We start from the raw sequence: 21,929 nt of genomic DNA, 5'->3' as shown, positions 1-21,929 counted from the left end.
ACTCCATAGAGGTGGGATCATAATGCCAAACTTCACCAAGCAAACTCCATAAGTGGGATCATATCTAGGGTATCCGATTAACATGGTTTTCAAAAGACTCCTATGCCATTCTAGCAACAATGGTGGTTTAAGGTTCAAAATCAGTCTTCGGACTAAAAAAACCAATAAACTAACCAAAGATTTCTTAGGGTGGGAAAGAGTAGAGTTCAGACCAAACCCGGATACACACTGGTCTCGACACAAATGATTCTCAATCATCCTAGAAAGATCAAGTGTTCTGCTACCGAGGTTAACTCGACTTGACCAAGCAGAAAACACCGATACTAACAGATTTGATCGTGATATAATGTTATCGAAATGGGGTTGGATTAGGTACCAGTTCAGGGGTGTGCCATAGTTTAACCAAAGTAACCTATCTACCAGGCAACTGAGTTATGAATGGAGAACAAACCTAGGCCAGAGAAGTAACAAACGGGGAAACAGAGAGCGCCGGAGTTGTGAAATCATTGCCAAGATCTTCCATGGCTCCGACATCAAAACAAAGCTCCCGTCCATCTGCATCCAAGTAAAACACTTGGAGAGTGGATGTAGATCCGAGGAGCGGAGAGTTGTTGCGATTGATTGCGGGATGCGCCAGATCGAGGGATAGAATTCAAGGTTACCGGAGCGGTCAAGGATTTGTGGGGGCGGTTGCAGGGTCAGAGAAGCAAGTTCACCGAGAGAGGTAGTCGGAGGTGGAGGAAGGAGGGTAAGGGGATGAAGCTCACGCATCGTCAGAGTTGAGATCTGAAATCTCAAGGAGACTCCGGTAAAAAGAAAACGGACTGTACCAGAACTTTATGAACAGAGAAAAAAACAAATTTTACAGAACCAGAGCCCAGCAACGCCGATCGGTCTCAGCGCCGCCAGGAAGAGCTTTCTCGATGGTTGTGCCAGAGAGGATATCAGCTAGAGCAATAAAAAGACTTTTATGTTTTCTTGAATATTTTTTATTAAAGACTTTTATTTCTGGTAATTAAACCAAATAATACATCATATATGGTCTTTTATTTCTGGTAATTAAACCAAATAATACATCATATATGGTCTACTATATATATATATATATATATATATATATATCAATAAAACTCCACCGTTGTTAAGAAGCACTCAAAAACTTACTTAAAGATTAGAGGGTTTCTCATAAAACCTAACCTAGTCCTCCTTGTAATTATTTGTAATCAAAACAACTTGCAATCGAAAAACATAATGAAAACTAAATAAACAAAAAATCTTGCAACATTAGTTTGTCATAGCTTCAACAACTTGTATGCTCATTTCATATTGTTCGGAAATCAGAATTAAAGGAAAGATAACTACAAATGTTACTTTCTGTCTTCTGATCATAAAACCACATTCCGGTATAAGTATGGGATTTTCTAGCTAATTGTACATACAATTGTACATAACTACGATATGGAACCAAATAAATTCGGCAATTGATATATACGAGCAATGAAAGCCCTGAGTCTTTTGCACTGACAAATGTCGTTACTGTAAAAATCTAATGTGCTAGCTGTTTCAATGTTTGGTCCGTTGTATACGCCGAAGAAAATGTAATCCACACATGACTATTTGTTGATACTATTAGTATTTTACTACTATTATTGTTTTGATTCCGTTTTATTGTTTTCTGACGACAGTTGTTGTTATTCATAAAGCAAGCACCCTTGTTACTTCATGTCGATCTCTACGTGCATAGAGAAAAATGAAATGCTTTATTAATTATTATTATTATTTTTTTGATCAAAGAAAATGCTTTATTAATTTAAGGAACAGTTTTGATGCAAAAAAAGGGGTAACATTTTCTGATAACGTAATTTCTATTAAATCCAAAATATCAATATTAAATATACTGTCTGTAACTGATATATAACTGTGACCACCAGAGCAAATTATTAATAACGTTACGTAACTAACCTAAGGTAAAGTTTGAGCTAATTTTCAATGATTTGGTCAAACATTATAAAGTTTATAAAAGGATTAGATGGAAAATCATGTGGACGTACACATTGATAACTCACCACTTACAAACCATGTCTTAAATCCCAATTATTGCAATCTAATTATAACAATTTCTTCTTTTTGTCAACTCTATCTACAAGGATAATGCGCCGTACGTAGTTTTACTTCACATATCATATTTTTTTATAGCATCATTACCAAAAATATGGATTTGGACTTGGGAGACTCGATCTCTTAATTCTTATAAGAAGACTAGTTATTATATTTTTGGTAATCCACAAGAATATTAGATACATCCCACGTACAGGTTTAGAAAGAAGAAAATAACATGCAATTTCACTATCTGAATAGACAAATCCTAGATTGGACGACGATGACGACAAGAATATATAACCACAATTTTAAGAGCGTCTGAAATCCGATAAATTCTAATAATAAAACCTTATATAATCATAGTACAGTTAGCTTTTGAATATCAAACATAATATATTCACTACAATGCTTTATGTTTTGGGTTTTTTTTTTGGTTTTTTTTTTTCTTCTTTTTTGATTCGTCTTCATACCAAATTTGGAACAAAATTCAACTAATTGTAAGTTGTAACTTATATTTTAGGTTTGAAGGTGAGCTTTTTTGATATTAAAATCTAGTCGTACGGTACTTAGCAACAGAAACGAAAAATATATCCACTACCAAAAAATTGTGGTTCAACAGATTAATTTTGGTCATGACCTTTATTATTGTCATCTTGATTTTGGCTCAAAGCTTTAACTGAGAATGAATAGATTGACATTGATCGATCTAGTGATATTACCAAACATATATCAACAACACGAAATATGTGGTATATCTGAAGATGACAAGTTTGTTTACTTATTTGAGTTTATTTAGAATTGGCATTAAAGAAAGCTTATGGCTTACTTATAGGTTGGGTTCTTTTTTATTTTTTTAGGCAAAGGTTGGGTTCTTTAAATAATGCTTTTATAGTTTGCATGCAAACATTAGCATAAAACAAAAAAAAAAAAGGCCTAATAAAAGCACTTGCAACGGTTTTGTTAGATACTGGGAGGCCCCTGTGACCCTGTCTCTTTATGGTCTTTACTTCTTGTGATGATAATGACAATGGCATACGCTTACCGAATACCGAAACACAAATCATTGTCTAACCTTAGGCTCAAATTGACCTAGTCAAGTAATTTAGTTTTGGGCTGTCAGAATCTGTCAACTTCATTCTCTCGTGTAAATACTTTCAAGTTCTCAACAGTCAACACACAACAATATATTGGTACACAAGAGTATGAGATAAACGATGTTTAAAACTATAAAAAACCACATAACAGTTTCACAATTTTTGCAAATTACTGATCAAACTAAAATAATATCTTAAACAGACCAAACAAATTAGTACTAGTAGAATTAACATTAACAACAACAAAAAATCCAAAAGAAAAGAAAAGAAATGAAAAGACATACACAAATTATAAATAGTCTTAAACCCACAATAAAAGACTAAGCAATAGAGTAAAAAAGAAGTATCTTATTTTTTAACCTTCTTACATCTTCTAAGTCCCTTTTACTGGCAATTTCTTATAAACTGGGAGCCTTCATCTCCTTCTTCCACAATTTTCTCCTAACTCGTTTTACCTTTTTCAAATTGATTATTGAACTTCAAGGTCTGGATCTCTTGTTACTGCAACTTGGGCATTTGTAATGCTTGATGTTTTCTGCTTTTGCAGGTGTTATCTTCACACATTTCCCATGGAACCATTTCTCACATGCATCGCAGCAAATCCAGAACTCATCTGTACCGTAGCTGTCTCCACAAGCGCCACAAACAGCACCTTGTTCATCGTCTTCTTCCTCGTCTTCACTTTCATCTTCATCCTTTGGTGGTGGCGATGGCATCTTTGCAACCTTTGTGACAGATTCGGTTTGGCGAGACTGCTTCTGAGGAATTACAAAGAGATAAAATTTAGCAGGGAGACACAGAGATATATTTGTTTAAAATGGAGAAACAGAAGAGATACCTTGACGCCACTAGATTTGCTTTTGCTATTGTTGTTGTTACCAGATAGTTCCTTGGACTGCTTTGCATTGCCGGTCACAACTTCGAAGATGGTTGGCAGCTCGTTTATCATCTGGAACAGCCTCTTCCTGAAAAAGAATCGGTTCATCGCATAAGCTGAAAGGCAAGTAATAACCAAACTGCTCTAACAAACTTAATTCCAATAGAACCACACATACAGAGACTTTGATTCATGATCAAAACCCAAGAAAAATCCATAATCCCCAACTCATTCAGCTCAAACTTCCTTTCAATATAAAATTCAGAATCCCCAACTCGTTCTGCTTAAACTTCCTTTTAACTTAATTTATTAGCTAACTGATTCAATGAGTGTTGCAAAGCTACAATTCAGTGCAAACTGCCTAGGCCAAATAACAGTGATCCTGCACTAGACTAACACAAGAAAAACTGATCAGAATTAGAGGCACAAATCACATCTATGGACCAATATATATCTCAATAACATTGATCCGGTTTGGGGTGAATCATAACACTTGTCCCTTCAAATCTGTCTCATGAAGCAAAATGCAGAAACGGAAAACGACTTGCAATAAGATTTTAACAGAATCCAACCCATAAAACAAGATCAATTGAGTTAAAAAAACAAAAAAAAAGCGAGACAGAGAGATTGTTATTAACAGGCACCAAGAGACTAAACATGCAGATTCTAAATTGGCATCATCACCTTACCACATATATATTAAAGTTGCAACCCTCAAGAGACTGAAGCTGTTGAAGAGAGAATCTTACCTCTCGTTCTTACCAAATCCAAAACGTGCACCAAAGTAAAATGCAACAGAAAGAAGCCATGAATCGCTGTGAACGGCAACCAAAGATACCCAGTCCTTTTCTTGCATGCCATCTCTAGCGAAATTGATGCCTAAAGCTGGTTCAGGAAGCTCAGGAGGAACTTCCTCGACAGGGAGATTAACCTCCCATGTCTCATTTGGAAGCCCATAGAGGCACAAGTTCTCCTTCTCTGCATGAACAAGGATGAAAAAAACTTTAAGAGAAACCACACAACTCAATCTTTAGATGCTAATAATATGTAGAAGATCACAAAACAAAGTCTCCAAATAGGTTGAGATATAGCAAAATCATATCTGTACTCTAGAAAACCAAAAGACAAAAGCTTTTACTTTTAAACTGACATCTTAACTCAAGATACCAATGGACACAACCCTATAGAACAATAAAAGGATATAATAATAAATTCGAAGCTAACCCAATAGAGAGATTTAAACACAATTTGAAGCTAAGCAAGACTAATAATATATATAACACTGGTGAAGAAATAACTCACCAGGATCACACGTTTGGTAAAACTTCACCATATCTGCATACAACAACACAAAACCCAGAATCGTCAAATCTCACGAAAATAACAAAAACCCCATAAAAACAGGATTTTTATTCATAAAACCAGAATCGGACAAAGTGAGAGAGAAGGAGAGAGAGAAAACTCTCACCGTTAGTGAGGGCTTTGATAAGACCAGCTCGTCGACCTCTGAAGTCGCTAAAGACCTCTTCAACAGTACGAGGTATAGCATGAGTGATTCCCTCCATGTTTCACAGACGATGTCGCCGGAGAATTGGATTTATTATAGCTTCAGAGTCGCCGGAGAATATGAATTTCTCCGGTCAAAATCAGAATCTGAGGACGAATGGTTTGAAAGAATCGAGAAGAAGAAGAAGAAGAAAACAAACCCAAAAGGAAAGATATACACTTTGGGTTTCGGATTTGGGGGAATTAAATTTTTGTAAATCTCTCTCTGAAGAAAGATTTAATTTTGGGTGAAATTGAGAAAAAGAAGAAGAAACCCTAAAACGAGAAAACAAAAAACAAAAGGGACCGATCAATGACAATTTTGGGGGCTGTGAACTTAAAATAAATAAAGACAACTTTGTGTATTTTATTATTTACGTGTTAATATAAAATTCATTTTATTAATTCTGGTCTACATATCCTAAATTACATATACATTATGAAACCTAAAGATAATAAATTATAGAAAATAATTAATGTAATATTTAATTCTTTCTTTTACTTACTTTAATTTATTTCTAATTAATAAATTTCGAATCTAATTAGTTGTCAAAAAAAAATAGAATCTAATTCAATTTGAGTACAATTAATTTATTTAGAATTATCTAATTTAATTAGATTAGCATTAACTAAATAGACTTGGTGTAATTTTTATAAGTTTATTTATTGTATTTTAATTAATTAATTTTAGTTAATTTTGATTATTTTTATTTGGTTTGTTTTATATAATTTAATTTAATTTTTTCTTAACTTATATTTTTTTGATATTATATTATTCTTTTGTCTGGATCATACATTTGATCGCTAATGATTACGACTGAAAAATATGATCTAGTGTCACGTAAACAAATATATTTTAAAGAATTATTTTATTTTTATCATTAACTTTACAATAAAAGCTGATCACAAGAATTATCAAGAAAAAGAAAAGTGATCACGAGAAACATTGTTTGCGTATATATTTTAAAGACTCGATCACAAGAATTATCAAGAAAAAGAAAAGTGATCACGAGAAACATTGTTTACGTATATATCTTAAAGACTCGATCACAAGAAACATTATTTGCATATATATCTTAAATTTTTTATCACGAGAAACATTAATTGCATATATATCTTAAAGATTTATAAAACTTATATATAAATATATTTATATTAGGTTTAAGATTTTTAAAAAAAGAATTGAATACACTTTTAAAAAGTAGGCAGAGGAATCGAAGTTAATCGATAATTTGGTTCTTTTCCAATTTGTTTTTAATTTTCCTTTCTATTAAAATTTAAACAAAAGAAAAAAGTTCAAGGCTGAACAGGCAAGCAATCTAAACCGAAACAGACAAGATATTTCAATCCAGGTCCAGTTTTGATTTGTTATAGAGATAGCATGTCTAGCCCATTAAAGAGTTATGGATTTTTGGTGGCAGCAACCTAGTGGAATGAGATTTGAAATTTTCAAGTTTTGAAATTTATCATCATCGTATTCTTTTATTTTTATTTTCTCAATTTTCACGATTATACAAGAAACAGATCATTCCTAAGGTTACAATAGCAAGATAAGGAAAACAAAAACACTAGAATTACATTTTCTAATAAAAAAATGATGTGTGTGTTTCTCTTTTTTTTTTTGTAAACCGATGTGTGTGTTTCTTTAGATGTAAGAAATGGACCAAGTGTAATTTATCCGATTCTTTTGGGTTTGAATATATTTTTTTTTGCGTTTAGTACGTTGCTAGAGAACACGTTTAATTACCGCAACTATAATCTAACTTGTCTCACTGGGGTGGATCCAGCGTATACATGGGTGGTGCAGGTGCACCATATAGATTTTAAAAATTATATGTATATTATATGATTTTTATAGCATGTACCACATTGAAATTCAAATTTGCACCCTACGTAATTATTCCTGCACCTTGTACGACAGAAAAAAAAAATTATCCCTGAACCTCGATAAGGCCTTGATTGGAAGAGTATACGAAGAAGCTTTTTTTTATTTTAGTATCCAATCAACATTTATTAGGAGAGCATATAAGGGAGCATTTAGAAGCTACAGATGCTTCCTATATGCTCTCATTTGAAGCATTTCCCAAGCATTTAGAAATAAAATTTAAATATATATTAAACTAATTTTAAGTAATTAATTTATTTTGTAAAAATAGAAAATTATGATTTTATAAAAGATAAATTTATTTGTTATAAGATAATATATATGAGAAACTACTTAATGTTATTATTAAAAATAATATAATAATTTATTTAATATATTAAAATATTAATGTGGATATAACGTTTATAATATATATTTTTGTTTTATTTTAGTTTAATATTATATATATTTTAAAAAGTTATTGAAATTAAAAATGTTAATATAGATATAAACTTTTATAAAAAATTATAATATATATTAATTATTTGTAATTAATGTGTAACATTATAAATATATATAATGAAAAATTATTAAATTACACATTTATATATATATATATAACAATTTATAAAATTGATTAAATCTAAAATATATTTTTTAAAAATCATATAGCAATGAGTGATAATTATTTTTTTTAATGAAACACATTTAAATTATATATTTTTAATTAATATCATATATTTAATATAAATATAATATTTAATACTCTAGTGCTATACCAATCAACTAAATGTGTTATATTAGTTAGAGCATACAGCTTATGCAGCTTAATGCTTATGCTGCATAATGCTAATGTTATAGTATATGTGGTTCCAATCAAGCCCTAAATGTTAACTTTATAAGTTTTAAAACCCAATAGACATAACAAATTTTAAATCCACTTAATTTTTTTTCCTTTTTGGTTTGGTGGAGGATAATAATAGGCAATTTTCTTATAAATCTAACTAAATCTCTCACACAAATATTTTTTCTCCATACTTTCTAAACTACATAAACATAAACTGTATTGAATTCTCTTCTTAACGGTGAAACAGGAGATTAGAGAAAACAAAAAAAACTCATAGGTTTGACAAATTTATTGACAACAAACGGGTAAGGTTATGAAAAGTTCTTGTAATTTTTAATTCTTTTAGTTGATTAATCTTTTAAGCTAATAATTGCAGTAGTTTAGGGTTTCTAATTTTCTATTGCTCGTTTCCCAATTGGTGTATATATACATTTGGTACTTTAGTTTATGTTATTATGTTTATTACTTTATAGATGTTTTTATAATTAATACATATTTTTTCAGATCATGAGCATTGAGCGATTTCTTAAAAGAAAATCAGTTTCAGACTTTGACATTAATTTGGACGACTGCCCTGCCACAAAGCATACTTGAGGAATCCTGCTAAAAAAAAGAATATTAGATTATCATCCAAACCAGAGAGACGAGGTAAGACGTAAATACTTAACTAGAGGTCCATGTCAACCTTGAGGTCATATTTTTCCACAAACAAAAATTGGAACCGCAATGAGGCGTTTTAATCCAGCTTGGTTTGAAAAGCATGGTAATTGGTTAGAGTATAGTATATCAGCAGATAAAACATTTTGTTTGTGTTGTTATTTGTTCAAAGTCAATATACCTAAGCAAGGTGGAAATGATGCGTTTGTGACAAAAGGCTTTTCTAGTTGGCATAAACCTCAGAATTTGGGTGATCACGTTGGTAAAACGTCAAATAGTAGTCATAATATTGCTGTTAAAAAGTGCGATGATTTGAGGAATCAAAGTCAGTCTATCGTGCATGCTTTAAATAAACAGAGTGCTACAGTGAAAAATGAGTATCGCATTCGGTTGAATGCTACGATTGATGCTTCTAGATACTTGTTGCGATAAGGGTTATCTTTCAGGGGTCATGATGAGTCGAAAGAGTCTGCTAATAGAGGAAATTTTTTAGAACTCGTGAAGTACACAAGAGAACATAATGATGCTATAAGTAAGGTTATTTTGGAGAATACTCCGAAAAATAACCAGATGATTTCTCCGATGATTCAGAAAGATATTGTAAATTCTTTTGCTAAGGAAGTAGTGTTATCCATCATAGAGGAAATTGATCATGGTATATTTGGTTTATTGGTTGATGAGTCGGCTGATGTGTCTGACAAAGAACAAATGGCTGTTGTTTTTCGATTTGTTGATAAGAGTGGAACCGTCAAAGAAAGATTTATTGGAGTCATTCATGTAAAAGAAACGTCTTCTTTATCTTTGAAGTCTGCCATTGATGCTTTGTTTGCAAAATATGGGTTGAGCTTGAAAAAAGTTAGGGGACAAGGTTATGATGGAGCAAGTAATATGAAAGGCGAGTTTAATGGGTTGAGATCATTGATTGTCAGAGGAAATTGGTCAGCTTATTATATCCATTGTTTTGCCCATCAACTTCAGTTGGTGGTAGTGGCAGTTGCAAAGAAGCAATTTGATATTGGTGATTTTTTTTTGATATGATATCTACGTTGTTGAATGTAGTTGGAGCTTCTTGCAAACGAAAAGATATGATTCGAGAAAGCCATCGTAAAAAGGTTCAGGAAGGAATTTGTAGTGGTGATATTAGCACTGGAACTGGACTGAATCAAGAGCTTTCTCTTCAAAGACCTGGTAATACTCGTTGGGGTTCTCATTATCGAACATTATTACGCGTGGTTGATTTGTTTCCTTCTATTGTTGAAGTACTTGAGTATATCCAAAATGAAGGAGTTGATGACTCAAAAAGACGCCAAGCATATGGTCTTCTCAAGCACTTTCACACATTTGATTGTATCTTCTATACGCAGCTAATGTTACTTATATTGGGTCTAACCGAAAATTTATCAATGGCTTTGCAAAGAAAAGATCAAGACATTTTGAATGCCATGTCACTAGTGGAATCAACTAAGCGAGAGTTACAAAACCTTAGGAATGATGGTTGGGATTCATTTATGGATAAAGTTTTTTCTTTTTGTGAGAAACATGATGCTGAAATACTCAATATGGAGGAAGACTTTGTTGATTCGAAGAGGCCAAGAAAAAAGACTCACATAACCAATCTCCATCAATATAAGGTTAATTGTTTTTATACCATTTTGGATTTGCAGCTTCAAGAGTTTAATGATCGTTTCAATGAGGTAAACACTGATCTGCTAATTTGTATGGCTTCATTGAGTCCAATTGGTTCATTTCGTGAGTTTGACAAGGGAAAATTAGTGAGATTGGCCAAATTATATCCAGAAGATTTTAGCGTTGAGGAGTGTTTATCTCTTGAGCATCAACTTGGAATCTACATTGAAAATGTAAGAGAAGATAAAAGGTTTGATAATTTGAAAAATCTTGGAGATCTTTCCCGTTTAATGGTGGAAACACAAAAGCATCTTGCACATCCTTTAGTTTATCGGCTTTTAAAATTAGTATTAACTTTACATGTTGCTGCTGCAAGTGTCGAAAGGTGTTTTTCTGCAATGAAACTAGCGAAAACAGCAACTCACAACCGTATTGGAGACCAATTTCTAAGTGATTGTCTTGTATGTTATATTGAAAAAGAGTTGTTTGATTCTATCACTAATGAAAGAGTGATAAAGAGATTTCAGTCTATGAGTGAGCGTAGAGTATGCTTGTAAACTATACTTTAAATTTTTTTTAAACAATATTTTTTAATTATTAAATAAATTTATGCACTCGGTGAAAATTGTTTCTGGATCCGCCACTACTCTCACATAATGATCAATGATGTGGTAGTGGTATATATGTACTCTACGAACTCGTCAATATAGATATACACGCAAATACGGTTAGACAAACAGATTAAAGGTAAAACAAAATTTGATTAGTGCTATTTGATCCAGCTTCAAATCCAGTATATATATATTGCTGTCAGATGTAAAGAGACTATTATGAGTTATAAGATTCATACATTTTTCAACAGGAATAAAATATCCGTTATACATATAAACTATTCGGACACGCATCAATTTATTAATGATTTACGTAAAAATGTTTAACAAAAATTCATGAAGTTTTTTTTTTTTTTTGTCAAACTTTTTAATATCTGATTGTTTCTTAGTGGGAAGAAAGTGAGATACCAGAGGTGGTTTATTTATATTAATCGCACATGCCCATAGTTCAAATAAAACAATATACATTTAAAAGATTAACAAAAATTGATACTGTATATATAACTGACGACTATTCATGCTGGTCCTATAGCTTACCATATCACGGGAACAACCTGCTCTCACCAAATTTGTACGTCCTATGTTTATTTATTTATCCGTCAAACCCTAACTATTCTTATTATACTCACGAAGACAAAAACTGGCTAACGTCTTTTAATATTTCTATCTTATAATCAGTTTTGTTGAATTATTAAGAGTTAGCCGATTGTTGTTTAACTATAAAGTCGCACTATCAGGTAATTAAACACTTTGGATCTAATGTACACGACAATGCCACATGAATTTTAGTTAGTAATAAATAGACGACAGAAAGATTTCAAAATTTTTATTTATGAAATTTTAAATTGGAACGAACAAAATCAAATTCCACTAGGTTGGTAAATTTGAATCTTTTGATATGGTAATTATCATTGTTATTACATGAAAATGTGTTCAAAGAAGTTTATTTCTTCTTTCTTTCGGTTCGGTTGAATACTTTTTAATGCGGATTCGATACCTTTGTCATACTTAATATTCATAATTAAATAGCATGAAGAAAATAAACTTTAACATAATAAGAAAAAAACTTACTTAATTAACTATATATGTTGGGAATCAGTTCCATTACATAGCTTCGCAATGATCAATCATAGTCTATAGCTATATCGAATATGTTTAGAATTATATAACTGGGTACGTATATAAATATAGCAAAGCGGCATTATTTAAAATCAAGGTCTAGTTAAATTACTTAAAAGGATTATTAGTATAATGATCTCTGTTTCCATCTGGTATTATTGGATTCCACATATCCCACAAAGCACTGTTTGGAATCGTCCCTGTTGGGATCATGCTCATAGCTAGCGTCGCCTGCGTTTGAGGCGTTAGCGCCGCAGCGGTTGTGGCTGCCGCAACCAATTGTAACGCGTTGGCGTTAGCATTTTGTTGTTGATTATGGTGAAACTGTTGAGCGATTTGAAAGTATTGGTGATTGATGTTACCTCCGTCTGGTATCTGGTAGTTAACTAGTCTTTGAAGATCGTCAACAATGGCGGCTTCATCGTCTTCTTGATTACTCGTAGAGATTATCGATGTGTTGTTGCTTGCGCCGTAAGACATTGGACGATATATGTTTTGATTGGCTAAAGCTATGGTAACGTCAGAGTTACTGTTTGTGGTGGTTGTGGTGCTGCCGTCGCCTGAATATTCGGTGGAGAGCTTCTCGAGATTGTTGATGTTGTTGGTGTTGTTGTTAAGGTTGTTCTCGGAATGATTAGAGGACGATGAATGGTGTTGTTGTTGTCTTAAGGCTTGACGAGATGATGAGTTATGGTTATTGTGATGTCTTGTGGATAGAGAACGTGGTAAGGATGGATGATCTTCTACTCCTGGCCTTTTGTACACTCGGCATAATGATATTTCAGCCTATATAATTCATACATGAACGCATTGTCAATATTGACTAACAATAAATTATATAAAAAAATAAAAGACTATGGGATGGAAAAGTAAAATTTCTCGACAGTATATCGAGATGATTTTGAAATTGAAGAATCACGAACTTAGCATCAGCCAGAAAAGAAAAAAAGCGCATAAACTTATTGACATTTTAAGAACTAGTTTATAAACATTTCTATATCTTTAACTATGTATTATAATTTTACCAGTATAAGTTGATGTGCAATACATATATACGCATTTAGATTGGTAGACTTATGTCAAGCCTGGTGTTTTAGCTATCTAATGAGGAATCATGCATACATCTTACATATACATTTTGTTATTTTTATGGTTTTAATTGGTGACAACATACAATTCGAAAGAGGCCAAAAAATTTACCAATCTGTCCATTGTCATTTGCCATAATACTTGTCCGGTCTTCTCCATACATTTATATGTATATAAATTTGAAATTTTCGTAAATAGAAATGTTTATACAATATTCATATATGCCAAATTATTATATTTTAAAATATTGAGCAACTTAAATCGAAGACATGAATGTGAGAAAGAGCAGGAACATTAATGTGATAAAGTGATAAAACTGTAAGAAAAACTAACTAAGACTTCAGAAATTAAGGTATATATATATATATGAATGTCGAATGTGGTACCTGTGTGTATGCAGCTATCCATTAATGTATTCTACTATAACAATGGGCCATGGCTAGTAATTTAAAGAGTTCACGCATATGGCATGAACATTTCTAGATTTAAGCGTAAACGCCGCCTGACATTTAGACCATTCACAAGTATTTTGATCTTATCGAATCAAATTCCAAAATAAAAGATTTTTCTTAATAAAAGAAAGAGAAAATAACTACAATCAAATTCAAAATGAAAGAAATTCAAACAGTTTAGGGATTGATTTCAATTTTGAAGGCCTCACCACACCTAGCTAGGGTTATAATTATATTTATGTACGTGTGTATGGGATATATATAGACTTAAATTGAATTAATACCTTTTGGTACTTCTCGGTTTCATGGTGAGGAAGACGATACTCGTTCATGATCCAACTAGTACGAGTGCCTTTAGGGGCTTTCCCGGAGTAGAAAACTAGGGTTTTCTTTAATCCGATTGGCCGAGAAGTCTCTGATCTGATCATCCGATCAGCTCCTGTGGCTTTCCAATATCCTGAAGTCGTTACTCGGTTTGGTCTATCTCCATTTCTATACTTCCGATCTCTTGGCACATAGAAGTACCACTCTTTCTCTCCTATCGCCGCCATAGCTGCATACACATATATATATCTCCATCAAACATATATATATATAAGTCTATGATAACACACACATGCATATATCTACATCTTATGATAGAGATGAAAGAAGGTTTATTTAGGTTAATTAAGAAAGGAAATAAAGAGGGAAAAGTGTTTAAAGATATTGGAAATATCCAAGATCGACATAGTAATAATCCATAAGGAAGCTACATATATAGGTTTTAAGAAAATAATAGAGAGAGAAAGTGATAAGAGAGAAGTAAGTTGATTGCATCTATAGATCTTAACATATGTATAAAATTTATGATTCCCAAATAGTTTGAGATAATTTATGTATATGTGTGTGTGTGTGTGTGTGTGTGTGTGTGTGTTTGTGAATATATAATTACCAGGAAGTTCCCAAGGATCATAGCGGTAAAGATCGAGGAAAGTAATGAGTTCTACATTGAAGCGTTTGCCTTCAACTTTTCGGCGAAGGTAAAACTCTATGAGTTCTTCTTCGGTGGGATGGAATCTGAATCCGGGCATGACCATGTCATGATCGTGATCATCAGCTTCATCATCATTTTGGACATTACTCTCGTGGCCGCCTCTATGATCATCTTCTTCTATACCTTTTTCGTTATTGTTGACTTGGTTACTCATGGGGATGATGCTTGTTGTGGAGGATACAATTGCCATATATAAAAAGAGACTATATATGTATATGTGTATGCATGTGGATTAAGATGATATGATGAAAAGAGATTAAGGGTTTGTTTGGTTTTTATACTGACAAGAGAAGGAAAAGTAAGAGATGAAATTGAGTGGTGTTGGGTAGAGATAAGAGGAGGAGGAGAAGAAGAAAGGAAGACTGTATAGAGATGAAACGTCGTCGTGTTTGGGAGTTGAGACCAAACTAGAATAAGACAAAGAGAGAGAAGAAGAGAGTTAAGGAGAAGANGAAGTGTTTAAAGATATTGAGAAATATCCAAGATAACATAGTAATAATCCATAAGAAAGTTACATATATAGGTCTTAAGAAAAGAATAGAGAGAGAGAGTGATAAGAGAGAAGGAAGTTGATTGCATCTATAGATCTTAACATATGTATAAAATTTAGGATTCCAAAAATAGTTTGAGATAATTTTTGTATATATATATATATATATATATGTGTGTGTGTGTGTGTGTGTTTGTGTTTGTGAATATATAATTACCAGGAAGTTCCCAAGGATCATAGCGATAAAGATCGAGGAAAGTAATGAGTTCTACATTGAAGCGTTTGCCTTCAACTTTTCGGCGAAGGTAAAACTCTATGAGTTCTTCTTCGGTGGGATGGAATCTGAATCCGGGCATGACCATGTCATGATCGTGATCATCAGCTTCATCATCATTTTGGACATTACTCTCGTGGCCGCCTCTATGATCATCTTCTTCTATACCTTTTTCGTTATTGTTGACTTGGTTACTCATGGGGATGATGCTTGTTGTGGAGGATACAATTGCCATATATAAAAAGAGACTATATATGTATATGTATATGCATGTGGATTAAGATGATATGATGAAAAGAGATTAAGGGTTTGTTTGGTTTTTATACTGACAAGAGAAGGAAAAGTAAGAGATGAAATTGAGTGGTGTTGGGTAGAGATAAGAGGAGGAGGAGAAGAAGAAAGGAAGACTGTATAGAGATGAAACGTCGTCGTGTTTGGGAGTTGAGACCAAACTAGAATAAGACAAAGAGAGAGAAGAAGAGAGTTAAGGAGAAGACAAAGACTTGTCAAATTGAGGACAGGGTGTCCACGGTTTTGTTTTCTTAGCCGTGCCTGGACCTTTCTCTCACTCTCCATTTCTAGTTTTTTTTTTTTTTTTTTTTTTTTTTTTTTTCTTATTATTAAATTAATACTACCATTTATATCCAATTTTTACTACGCGTGGTAATGAATTTAGTGGAGTCGAATTCTGATAGGATCAGTTGCAGATGTAATGTTGTAACCAATTGACTAAAAACACTTTTTTCAATTTCAAATGTTACACACTGATATTAAAAATATATATATATATATTTTTTTTTCTAAGTTAGGTTAGGAATATTACATAAATTCTTATGAAAATGTCATTTTCTCTGCTAAATCTTGAGAACATGTCATTTTTGCTAAAATCTTATAAATTTGCTATTTGTAACACTTGAAAATGTCTATATTTATGTTTTTTTGGATAAAATACATATTTTATAACAAATATTAAACTCTACGAACAAATAGCTATAATAAACTAATTAAACCCAAACATAACATATCACAAATATGTTTAATCATATTTTTGTAACCTAAAGAATGGTAAAACCATAAGATTTTAGACAAAATGGCAAAATCTATAACTGCAATCACGAAAATGGAAAATTCATAATTGATTTAATATTTAATGACATTTGTTTTTATAACTGAACAAATATTTGAAAGATAACTAATTGACATTTAAAAAATAGATATCATGGTTAATTACTACTTCATTTCTTCTTGAAAAAATTAATCAACATTCTAAATATCAACAGAAATTATAGACCAAAACTCTGAAAGTTCCATATTTTATCAATACAGAAAAAGGATATCATTGTTATAAAGACTAACTGAAATATCGGATATTCATTAAAATAATGTTACTATTTTGAATTATTCTAGTTATTTATTCATTAATTGAGAAAAAATTCTGATTGGTGACCTATATAACTAATTAAATAATAATATCACGTATGCTTACTATGTCACTCGTCATAAATATATTTACGTGTTTTTCGTATGCTTCACGAACGTTCTCTTATTGTTTCGCTATATATTTTTAAAATGATATATTTTGGCCCACCATATCTTCATTACTTGATATTGTTTCAACAATTATGAATGTAAAACAAACTGACCATGTTTTTTTTCTTCTATGCCAACGCTCCATATGATTATTATATAACTTACTAAGAAGCTGACCTTTAGAGTTACATATGTTCTTAAAATTAAAGTTGTATTCATAAATAGCATCTGTTTGTTGTACACATGATACATACACTTATTTACCCAAACTATAGGAAAGGTGTGGTTAACCGTACCCAATTAACATAATATAATATTTACTGTAATAGCTATTTGTGCCTATGGTTTATTGTGTCAAAATAGGTTTAAATTAATAAATTTTGTAGTTATAAATTCGGCTGCTCTGTAAATAACGTAGCTATCATCATCGTTTTGTACCTTAGCATATACCTTTGAACCTTTCACAAGTTATGTTATAAATGTTTATTATAAACTTTTAAAAAAAAATCTAGAATTTCCCATGCGTTATATATACTCTAATCTAGTTGTTATAAACATCATAGTTTAAATATATGTTATGTCATTGCGAATTGGTGATCGTAGCGGTATAAGTATTAGCATATATAATTAACTAAGCTAAAAACTCTAGTCAGACTGTAATATCTATAAGTTGTAGATAGAAAAATAGATTGAGTAGAGAATCTTTATAAGTAGGTTTGAAATAGAAAAAATAAATTAAAAGATATCAACGTAGATGAGGGAATGAATGAAAGTGAGATTGTAGTGGGGCTTCTATGAAACGAGAGTGGGGTTTCTGGAAACCTTACCTTACTCTACGTTTTAATGACATACCCACTAATGAGATAAAAAAATTATGAGTGAGAGAGGGAAATCGGTTTCTCACCGTAGCATTTTATTTTATTTTTTACTTTTTTTTTCCATCACATCCTAGCCGTATTCAAATATAGTATTTTTTTTTCTAATTTTTTGATTCAGATAGAAAATATCTATTTTTTTATTATTTAATATACATTTTGGTTTAATTATTTTAAATATATTTCATATATATGTAATAATTCTGTATAACGATTATGGAATAGGTAGGATTCTGTACGACAAATTTGGTGTACACTACAGTTGTGTACAACAATTTTTTTTTTTTTTTTTTTTTTTTTTGTGTGCGTGTGTGTGTGTGCCACAGAACAAAAAGAAATGCAACGTAGGTTTTTCGAAACTGTGCATGTGTAATAAAAACGGCAAGATGTTTGGTTCTTCTTTTTATTATATTTAATGGCTTTAATACGCCGTCGTTCTCGTAACAGCGCGTCATAGACTCATAGCCATACGCGCTTTTAACAAAGGTGGGCCCGCAAGTATATATATAAATAAGTAGATAGCGATGATATTGGGGAGTGATGTGATAAAAATTAACACTTCGAAGCTTCTTCTTCTCTCCCTTTTAGTAAATTCATTCTAGTGAGGTGAAGCTCTCTCTTACAAAAAAAAAAAGTGCGCATTTTCTCGGATCTCAGATCTTAGATCCAAACCCTTCCCCCCCTCCATCGTTTCCATTGATCCAAAGGTAGATTTTGATTTCTTCCTCTTCTCGATTTGGGTTTCCCTTTTTTTTGCGAGCTGGATCTATCTGTAATCTCGATTTTGAAATTTATGAATTGGGTAAGATGTTGCTTAATTGGGTTAACGAAACGTAGCTAAAATTCATGGTGGGATCTGAATAGGTTTCAGGTTTATGTGTTTTATTTGTTTCCATGGATCTGNTAGGAGAAAAAGGATAAAAGCTCCATGAGTTCTTCAAGGGAATGCTCAACTCTTGAAAGTTTTATAGTATTTGAAGGATCTATTGGGGCCAAGGTAGATTCGACCATGAAGGCGGGCTTCGCGAAATCCTTGATCAACGAGTGATCATAAGTAGTTCTAGCGACTAACGCAATCGAGCTTTGAAAAGAGTGTTCCACAAGGGTAACACTAAGTGGGTGTATCGCCAACATGAGAGGTAAAGTGATTAGGACAACGTCCTTTTGACCTTTAAGATCAAACCTCATGGCATTAGAAGGAGCTTCAACCGAGGATCGCAATAGAAGGGTGCCTAACCGTAGCAAAGCAGGTGAGTCCTCCCTCAAATGAGGCTCATGGCCATGAAGGTTAAGGAGCTTAACACAAAGCTTGCAGCCGGTTTGGCCCTGAGTTATGAGAACAGACCGAGCTTCCTATCGTTTGTTGATATGTGATAATTGGGTACAAAGGGTGGAAGCTTCAAATTCACGCAGCTTGTTGGCTTAGACTTCATATTAGAGCTCAGTAATAAAGGCATCCACACACTGCTAAGTAACTGGCCCGGCAAGGATAAATCTCAAACCATTCTGTAGAACACATCATGCTGCTACCGAGGAAACCTCGACTTGACCAAACAACTATGATCGAAACTAGAGAAATTGAGTAAAGTCCCAATGTCATTCACGGATCTAGATAAAGTAATCCAAAACCCGACCAGCACAAACACATCACAGCACAATAAGCTTTGGTGCCCACCTTGACTGATTTTCACAAAATTAGACTTGATTTTCCAGGGATACAGAGGTGGCTGGTTGATAAAGCATCGGTAACCAACACTCCGTGGAGGTGTGATCATAATGTCGTTGCTTTTCAACATCTTCAGCTGAACCCGACGCAATGGTATCAGGATTTCAAAGATACAATGCCAAGAACCGTTCAATGGGTTCAAGTCGAACTTCAGATGGAAACTACATCCATCTAACACAGAAGATCGGAACGCCATATTAAATTGGTTTGGCAAGCAGGAGAGAGCAAAGGACTTGTACCATATGCTTATTGAAATTTGGCAATAGCTTTCGTTATAGAAGGCAAAACCGGCATGGGGCAGTCGAGCAGAACAAACCGAGAATAAAAGCTCAATCGAGCTGAGGTTACAACGATTAAATTCCTTCCTAAAGTACCTGGGCCAGTAAGAATGGGTACCTGGTTTAGAAGAGTTGGATATGGGCCGAGAGTGAAGTCTTAAAAGGCCAGGTCCAATAAAGGGAACCACCAATTAGATTAGGTCAACCACTGCCGCCGTCCTCATCATCGCTGGTACAAGCGTTGCCGACTTGTAGATCCGGTGAATACGGTGAGCGCCGAGGTTCACAAGGCAAAAGCACACCGGAGATCGAGGGGGAAGGGTAACCCGTACTTCAGATTCTAGCGGATCTAGTGGTAATTTGGATTCGAGGGATTTTCCTCCTGTCGACTTCCGGTCTGGCGTGAGCAGGGCATGAAGAAGATGGTTCACAGAGATCCATCTATGTACTCTGTCAGTTTTGCACTCGACGGAACACGATAGGGGAAGTGAAGGAGCAAAGAACATGGTAAGCAGACAAGGGAAACAGAGAAAGCACAAGCGGGGGAAACAGATAAAACACAGGCCGTTGGAAATGAGTCGAAGATTTGAACAGAAATCCCGACGCTGGCGAGCTAGAGCTCCACCGGCGTCAAGAGAGAGGAGGCTTTTAGATTTCTCGATAGTCGTGCCTGAGAGAACCTCTTTTGTTGTTAAAAGCGTGCATGTGTACAACAATTTTGGTGTACGTTATAGTTCTGTACAACCAATATTATTGTATGCTATGGTGTACTTTATGATTTATGTACAACATTTATGAATTATACCGTACACCATAAAATATAGCAAAATCGTTGTACAGAACCGTAATGTATACAAAAATCAATTTACAGAATTTTACCGTACACCACAATCGTTATACATAATTTTGCATATATTATTTTTAGTATGAAATATATTTGAAATAACTAAAACAAAATAAATATCAAATTTTAAAGAAAAATATATATTTTTCGTATCTAAAATTTTTATTAAAAAAATCATATTACTAAATATTTAAATAAATAGATATGATGAAGTGTGATGACAAAAGAAAAAAAAATATTTTCTCTTCTTTTTTTTCACTCTCTCTTTCATAAATCACACTTTTTCTTCCTCTCACAATTTTATCTATCACATATTCTCTCTCACAAGGAAGACTAATTATATTAAATTTGGAAACGTTCTAAAATACCAAATTTCTCTATATTATATTTTTATTTTCTAAATTGTTTTTATTTTTTGTTTTTTTTTTCAAATGTTTCAGTTCAGAAAAAAAATCTATGAATGCATGCATCTCATTCGCAACAAATTTTCATTGGATTGAGCGCAGTTCAGAGTTTGTAGACCTTTTTCTATATGGATGTCGCGTAATAGTTTAATTTTTAAGGTTTTCTTATTTAAAAAGAAAATATAGTACCAATTTAATTTATATTGAGTCATAGACATGGACTGATGGACCCTTTCGAATATTGATACCACTAATTATATAAAAGGGATCGAAATAAGGAAATCACAAATCCGAGAGCGAGTTTAAAAAAAGATTAATGCATAATTAATGCAAACGACTCTTCTTTGGCTTTTGGTTAGGGGGCGAAAATTATGTTAGTACCTGCCAGAAGATTATGTTTACATTTCTTAAACCCATAAAATCTACTGTATATTTTAGTAAAATTTGGTTTTCACAAGTGTATTTTTAATATTTAATTTAAATTAACATGTATTAGTATTTCCTGGTTTGATAATAATACACATGTATCTATCATATTATATATACATACATTTGCAACTGATCAATGCTTGTTGTGGAAAAATCCAATAT

General features: G+C 32.7%; 3 protein-coding genes and 1 pseudogene across 5 annotated transcripts; 2 read left to right on the top strand and 2 right to left on the bottom strand.

The window, feature by feature from the left end:
• On the bottom strand, window positions 3,340-5,955 carry LOC104779588 (PHD finger protein ALFIN-LIKE 6). 2 transcript variants are annotated; one of them, XM_010503959.1, is made up of 5 exons: window positions 5,540-5,955; window positions 5,374-5,406; window positions 4,821-5,049; window positions 4,033-4,159; window positions 3,340-3,952 (listed from the first exon to the last, which is right to left on the bottom strand). In XM_010503959.1, exons 1-5 carry the CDS (start codon window positions 5,634-5,636, stop codon window positions 3,674-3,676), a joined length of 765 nt encoding a protein of 254 aa, XP_010502261.1. In that variant the 5' UTR covers window positions 5,637-5,955; the 3' UTR covers window positions 3,340-3,673. The 2 variants fall into 2 exon arrangements, with proteins under 2 accessions (XP_010502261.1, XP_019099998.1); XM_019244453.1 differs by having other exon boundaries at window positions 3,340-3,946.
• LOC104783466 lies at window positions 9,054-11,100 on the top strand (annotated as a pseudogene).
• Window positions 12,274-15,334, bottom strand: LOC104779587 (NAC domain-containing protein 35). Of its 2 annotated transcripts, XM_010503958.2 has the most exons (4): window positions 14,816-15,333; window positions 14,166-14,434; window positions 12,703-13,126; window positions 12,274-12,606 (listed from the first exon to the last, which is right to left on the bottom strand). In XM_010503958.2, the coding sequence occupies exons 1-4, from the start codon at window positions 15,105-15,107 to the stop codon at window positions 12,449-12,451; spliced, it is 1,143 nt and encodes a 380-aa protein (XP_010502260.1). In that variant the 5' UTR covers window positions 15,108-15,333; the 3' UTR covers window positions 12,274-12,448. The 2 variants fall into 2 exon arrangements, with proteins under 2 accessions (XP_010502260.1, XP_010502258.1); XM_010503956.2 differs by having other exon boundaries at window positions 12,274-13,126; window positions 14,816-15,334.
• Window positions 15,728-16,221, top strand: LOC109132647. The gene has a single exon (XM_019244452.1). The coding sequence runs from the start codon at window positions 15,743-15,745 to the stop codon at window positions 15,920-15,922; it is 180 nt and encodes a 59-aa protein (XP_019099997.1). The 5' UTR covers window positions 15,728-15,742; the 3' UTR covers window positions 15,923-16,221.

The sequence above is a fragment of the Camelina sativa genome, chromosome 4 (assembly GCF_000633955.1).
Source record: "Camelina sativa cultivar DH55 chromosome 4, Cs, whole genome shotgun sequence".
NCBI lineage: Eukaryota > Viridiplantae > Streptophyta > Magnoliopsida > Brassicales > Brassicaceae > Camelina > Camelina sativa.
This window is presented reverse-complemented; position numbering and strand designations above follow the sequence as displayed.

Bases quoted from the DNA above. Each gene is read 5' to 3' on its own strand.
- LOC109132647 (XM_019244452.1), top strand. From the start codon at position 15,743: ATGGAATCTGAATCCGGGCATGACCATGTCATGATCGTGATCATCAGC.
- LOC104779588 (XM_010503959.1), bottom strand. From the start codon at position 5,636: ATGGAGGGAATCACTCATGCTATACCTCGTACTGTTGAAGAGGTCTTT. The intron at 5,407-5,539 runs GTGAGAGTTTTC...TGTTGTATGCAG, and splicing joins TATCAAAGCCCTCACTAACG to ATATGGTGAAGTTTTACCAA. The intron at 3,953-4,032 runs GTATCTCTTCTG...GTAATTCCTCAG, and splicing joins GCAAATCTAGTGGCGTCAAG to AAGCAGTCTCGCCAAACCGA.
- LOC104779587 (XM_010503956.2), bottom strand. From the start codon at position 15,107: ATGGCAATTGTATCCTCCACAACAAGCATCATCCCCATGAGTAACCAA. The intron at 14,435-14,815 runs GTAATTATATAT...ATGTGTATGCAG, and splicing joins TGATCCTTGGGAACTTCCTG to CTATGGCGGCGATAGGAGAG. The intron at 13,127-14,165 runs GTATTAATTCAA...TGAATTATATAG, and splicing joins AAACCGAGAAGTACCAAAAG to GCTGAAATATCATTATGCCG.